This window comes from Tribolium castaneum, chromosome 5 (genome assembly GCF_031307605.1).
Source record: "Tribolium castaneum strain GA2 chromosome 5, icTriCast1.1, whole genome shotgun sequence".
NCBI lineage: Eukaryota > Metazoa > Arthropoda > Insecta > Coleoptera > Tenebrionidae > Tribolium > Tribolium castaneum.
The window spans coordinates 4,774,753-4,780,752 of record NC_087398.1 but is presented as its reverse complement, the minus strand read 5'-3'; the positions used below and the strand labels follow the sequence as shown (position 1 = coordinate 4,780,752).

The 6,000-nt window shown below is 38.1% G+C and overlaps 1 protein-coding gene across 1 annotated transcript in view; it reads left to right on the top strand.

Moving 5' to 3' along the window:
* The first annotated feature begins 506 nt into the window (after positions 1 to 506).
* Positions 507 to 6,000, top strand: part of LOC657024 (glutamate receptor ionotropic, kainate 2) — a 318,038-nt gene continuing 312,544 nt past the window's right edge. The window contains exon 1 of the mRNA XM_008195697.3: positions 507 to 513. Within this exon, the coding sequence (XP_008193919.2) occupies positions 509 to 513 (5 nt within the window). The 5' untranslated portion in view covers positions 507 to 508. The remainder of the gene's footprint in view (positions 514 to 6,000) is intronic.

Below are 6,000 nucleotides of genomic sequence, written 5' to 3'. Positions count from 1 at the left end.
ATGCACGTTATTTGTCCGCGCGTTGCCGATAAATCAGCGGCGAAATGCAGAAAATGCATGAAAATCGCAACCAAGTGCGGCTGCACCCACGCGAACGCATCGCCGATAAACGCTCGCTGTAGACTAGTTATGGAAGTTGGCTAATGCTGCGAGATAAAGCCGAATCGTACTTAATAAATTAGCGGCCGTTTATCTGAAACTCAGCTGAGCGAATGTACGAGGAAGTGGACGCTGATGGAAAAATGGAGTGGCACTGAGCGCGGATAATAAAATCAGCGAGTGTGAAGAGAATTACAAGCGGCGTCCCACTTAACAATCGCACGAAATGAAGCAATTTTACTAACGGCCGACGCTTTTTTGCGGAAAATCGAGCGAAGAATGGCGCCCGAGACGGCGGTTGGGCAACGGTTGCCTTTATCATTCCAGTGACAATGGTGATTTACTGTAAGAACTCATACAGCGGGGAATTATGAAATCTTGGAAAGTTCAACGGAGATAATCACGGGCTATGAGCCGGGATAATTAAATGCCTCCCAATGCGAAAAATCGCAAATATTACGCTATTGTACTGTTCAAGGAGAAAGAATAACTGCACGAAATTTGACCACCAAAGCGAGAGCAGCGAATCCAAACGCGAACAAATATGCACAGACATAAAGCTTTCTACAGACCTATGACTGTAAAATATTACTACTCCCTTGAAAAATTTAGAAAAATTGCATAATCTTCTAGAGTAAGTTTTTTTTCTTAAAACAAATAGTAAGCATCTTATTTTCCCAAGAAGAAACACAATAGAAACATCGTTGAATTTTATTAAAACATACCTAAACGGACAAATTTATCTAAACCCACCCTCGTTGTTAATATGTATTTACTTAAAAAAGTAAAAGTCCTTTTCGAAAAAATCCCAGCAAAATACATAGGTAGTAGTTCTTTATTGAGTATTTAATAATTATTTAAATAAATAAATATTTAAATAAATTTATGATTAGTGATACAGAACTCCTTGCATCAGTCCGACGTCTTTGCGTTTTACAAGTTTGACTGTACCGTAGAAAAAAATCTCCTCTAATTTTTTTGCTAATTTTTGATTTACAAAAGTAGTTTTTGCCCAAAAAGTTTCATTTTAAATTTTATACACGCGTATTCACTTCAGATAATAAATTCTTTGCAAAATTAGCGGAAAGATTTAGATTTTTATAAACTGCCACTTCTGGCCTCGTATATAAACTGTAATTTGGGGTGTGATTGTAAAAGATTTCGTTAGCATTTTTAATGCAGGCATCAGTTTTTGTCAATTTAGTGCAAAACTGTAAATAAAGAGTTTAAAAAATCGGCTAGTCTGTTGGCACATTATCCCATTTTCTAATTAATCTCGCGACTGGTTTCGCTTTGAATAGAAAAGACCGATTATTTAAGCAACCAAGTAAAAATTTGTAATTTTAATACCAGGGTTCGATCCGTTAGCAGGTAGGGACTTATTAGTATAAAAATTTTATAGTTAAATTAACAGTTAGTGTTTCACAAAACTGCTACAGGTGTAAAATATTTTAAGAAGTCGCGATTTTTTTGTCAGACCTGGTATACATGCTTATAATTTTTTGCATTTTTAGATGAAGCTCTTACTTTTTTTAGGCAACACTTTTATTGATCGCGATTTTGAAATATTTTTTCTGCCGAAAACACAATTTAAAAAAATGCAATACCTACGCAAAACCAAGGATAATGAAAAAAAAAATTAAGTCAGGCTAAAGAAAAGAAAGTATAGACCAAATCACAAATGTTTGCGTGTAGGGATGAGCTTTTTTTTGTCATTTACACCACCATGAATATAAATTTATATATGAATATGTGAACAGGTCGTAGATCTGTACACACTATTGAAAGGCCTCTCAGAAGATAATTTGCCCAAATAGAGTAATATTAGGACAAATTATCTTCTGATAGGCCTTTCAATAGTGTGCACAGTACGCACACCTTTGTAATTTTGACCAGCTGAGCTTAAAACTTTAATATTTTTTGAAAAGTTAAAGTCGATAAGCAAAAAAATGAAACAGTCTCTTAAAAGTTGGATAATTTAATTTTTTAATGGATACCGATGGGAAACCTTTTATTGTCCGTTGTGGAGAGGTGTCCGCTAATGGGAGATGAAAATTTTAATATAGGTTTTGTTAGGTTCCTACAAAATTGTCCGTTGTGAAGAGGTGTCCGTTATTCGGAGGTATTACTGTATATCTAGGAAGTTTTATTTTTGCGTCTAAAATGCTTTTACATCGTTTTTCCAAAAACATTACCTAACAGTGTCTATTACTAATTATTTAAAAGATATTTAACTTAAAAAATAAAAAAATCAACTATTGCTTCAGTAGTCATAAAAAGAAATAAGGCACTTGTTTGTCTTTTATTACAGTAAAATAATTAAAATTTTAATATTTATTATTTTGCATAAATTATTATTTTTTTATTTTGTAGTGTCTTTACATTGTCATTTTAATTTTAACTCATATAAGTCTGAGGTTATTTTGTTGAAAGTCTGTTCAAATATAAGATTAACAGATAATTTAGTGATAATTTAATTCTCATGCGGTAAATTGTATTATTTTCCAACCATAACATTAACGGACAAATTTATATTTTCGTATGGGTCATTTCACTACTGCTTGCGTATGGGAATGAGCTTCTTCCCTTTGTTATTTATGCTATGATGACTAAAAATTCAGTCATAAGTGTGTAAATAAATAAAATTAGAGTCTACAAGAAGATAATATGCCGAAAAACTTCATTCCATTTTCCATGGTTTTACTCGTTAACCCATACTTTACCAACTCTCTGGGACACTATATCAATGTCAAATTATCTTTTCAGCGTTTGAGTCTTTGAGTATTAAATATCTATATTTTTATATTTTTTATTTTTTTATATTTATTTATTTTTATTTTTTTTTTAATTTAAAATCAAAAAAGGCTCAGGTCCTGTTTGTGGCTGGAGGCCCATTTTGTGCCCGTTTGTCTCCGGCCCTGTGCTGCACACCTGCGGGTGGCTTACCGGCCGGGCTTTGAGCAAAAGTGCGGTATCGACGAGGGCCACGCGTCAATCGATTAGCTCCTACACAGCTGGCTCACATGTGCCTTCGCCCCCCGCATTCCTGTTGACACATGAGTGGAACTAGAGCAAGAAGTGACCGCCGAATCTGATAAGAAGACAAGTCGCGGAACGCCTCGGCCGTCGGTCGACAACCCTAAACCATAAAACAATCGCCACCAACGGATTTTACCACAGCATTTTATTCGCGACGATACCATCACAGGTAGACGAATCAAATCGGAGTCTGCACACAGGACAAAAGCTGTCCCATCGAAAAGTCCGTTACGAGCACATGCCCTTTTGACATAACCGCGTGCATTATGCTGGGTGCAGGTCCGTACGCATCACCTGTCCCAGCTGCCGGCCTGGATCAGGGATCGGACAAAGGGACGCGAAATCAAATTTTACAAATCGAACGGAAGTAACGGCTCCACAAGCCAAAAACAACTCCAAATACTATGACAAAAATTTTAATTTCAATTTCAAAGTAGTATTTTAAATTGACTCAGTTCTGCCTGTTCTTTTCAATTTTCTGAACAGAAATTTCTTTAAAAACGTTTAGATTTTTTAATATTTTTAAGCAAAATTTGATATCATAGTGTGTGAAATAAAATCTAAAAGTGGCTTTGATTTTCTGGATGTGGAACCCGGAACCCAAGTAACCCAATCCGGGCACCCTTGCACGTGCCCTACTTCCGGCCGCCATTTGCATCTCGAACAATCGCACATCGATAAGCATCGTCATAATTCAGAGCTCTACCGTTGCGAAATTCCAACAATGCCTTAAAGATCAGGCGGTTACAACAATGACATAATTCACTTTTGTTCTACTGTAAATTTCACCGAACAATATCGGAATCGAATGACGAAATCGGATCGTCATTGAATCGTTCGTGACTCGAGTGTGTGCGAAAATCGGGAAAAGTGCTGAAAAAAGTGCACCGCGGCCCACGCACCAATACTGTCTTGTCATTGCAAGATAAAGCACTTGCTATTGCCCGTGTTCGTGTTGCATTATATTTGTAAATCGATGCATTATGCTCTTATTAGGTCAATAGTGGAGCTCTTTACACGTAATTAAACTTTGAATATTTCACGTAATGTTCTCCGGCGGCGTTCTTGTAAATTAGCGCTGACCTATTTCATATTTTGTTTAACGGTGTGGACAATGAGGTACCGTTCGGTGGTTGAGGTTTTGTTCGAAAAGTTTAAAGAAGTAGCGGTCGGGATGCCGTAATTGGAACACAAGTGGACGATTAGAAAATTATATCAATAAAATCTGATTATGGCTCATTCTGGTGGGCTGGAACAACAAAACAAATTTACTAGGAAAACAACCAAGCCAAGTGTTTTTCTTCTGAAACGGGCTCGATATTGTGCTATTTGACCCAAGAACAAGCTCACGAACTTAAAAAATCATGCTTGATTAATTTTCACATCGGCCTTCTCATAAAAATTGAAAAAAAAGAAAAGGCCTAAATTCACATGGTAGTATTTATAAATATTGACGAAAATACAGAATGTGCCAATTTTGCGAGTAAAGTTATTTTGAAAAATGTTCAGTAGAGTTTTTTTCTAAATTGTAGCGTCTTGAACAAATATTGATTTTATTTCAAAATCGATTCAGTTCCCCTCACGGTATTTCGTTTTATTCCGTTTGAAAAGTTTCGTAAATTTGTTTGGGCAAGCAACAGTTCCTCCGAACCCGCCGTCACTGTCAGCCCGTAAAAAAGCCCTTGGAATCGTTGCAATTCCCAATTATTTCTGGCTGGTGGTTGCTCGCAATAAACGCCAGTCCTGCGGCTATAAGCCAGCAACATACCTGTGCACAAAGGCCGAACAAAGGCACGCAAAGAATGAACTTTACCTGTCGTTCTGATTTGCCAAGTCGAAAATAAATTTTTCTTTAGATAATCACTGTCAAGCGCTGAAAAGCTGGCATTTTGTATGAAGCGAAATATAATCTGGCGACTTCCTGAATTAACGGTTTGCGGCACCTGAGATTTGAGAAAATGATGAGTGTTTAAACAGTGGCAGATGCGTGCTCTTGGAGGCGTCATCGCCACACGTGGGGCCACGCGTATTCTTGCACGTGTCCGGCGAGGAAGGGGGTGTAGCCGAACTGCCTCTTTATGGTATTGTTTAATGTCGGTGCAAGATTAATCATGTCTTGCGCCGCATTAATACAATCGCTTATTCATTTTCGGCCTGATAACCCCTTTAGCCGACAGCTGTGCCGACTCAAGATGGGAGAGTGACACAGAGAGGCGGTTGTGTGGCCACAGGTGGGAATGATATCGTGTTTGGATTGAGGAGTCCTGTCGATTTATTTGGACGGTGATAAGAGCGCAAGAAAACCCGACCTTGTTGCTGTTTGCTCCGACCAGGGCTCCGAGAAGCATTTATCACACTTGACTCATCCCTCTGTTTATATTTAGAATCCGATCTATAAATAAGATGCATCCCTATCGGGGCCAGACGATACTGCACCAGATAATTCCGGCAAACAAATTTTTACCGGGAAAACGTATTAATTCGAAAGGTGCGCTACTGCATCTGCCCTACCTGCCCTCGCGGGCTACCGGTTGGGGACCTCTGAAGGGATTTCGCCATGTGTACCATATATCACGCATCTGTCGCTATGGCACATGCCCTTCGTCTCTAGCAGGTAATTTCGAATGAACTGAAATAACGTCAAGTCTATTGTGCAAGTCGCTCCTTAAGGAACTCGAACACCTTGACAGGGGCTGGGGAACCCATTCCCAAATTTATTGGGAGATGTAACTTGCTAATGAATATTTTCAATGGATAATGAATAAATCTAATGGTTTATGTTCCATTGTCTTTGGCCCAATTTTGGCCGTTTCATAATGAGCGAGACAAGCGGGTGTAGGAGGCTCATTTGAATGAGAAGTC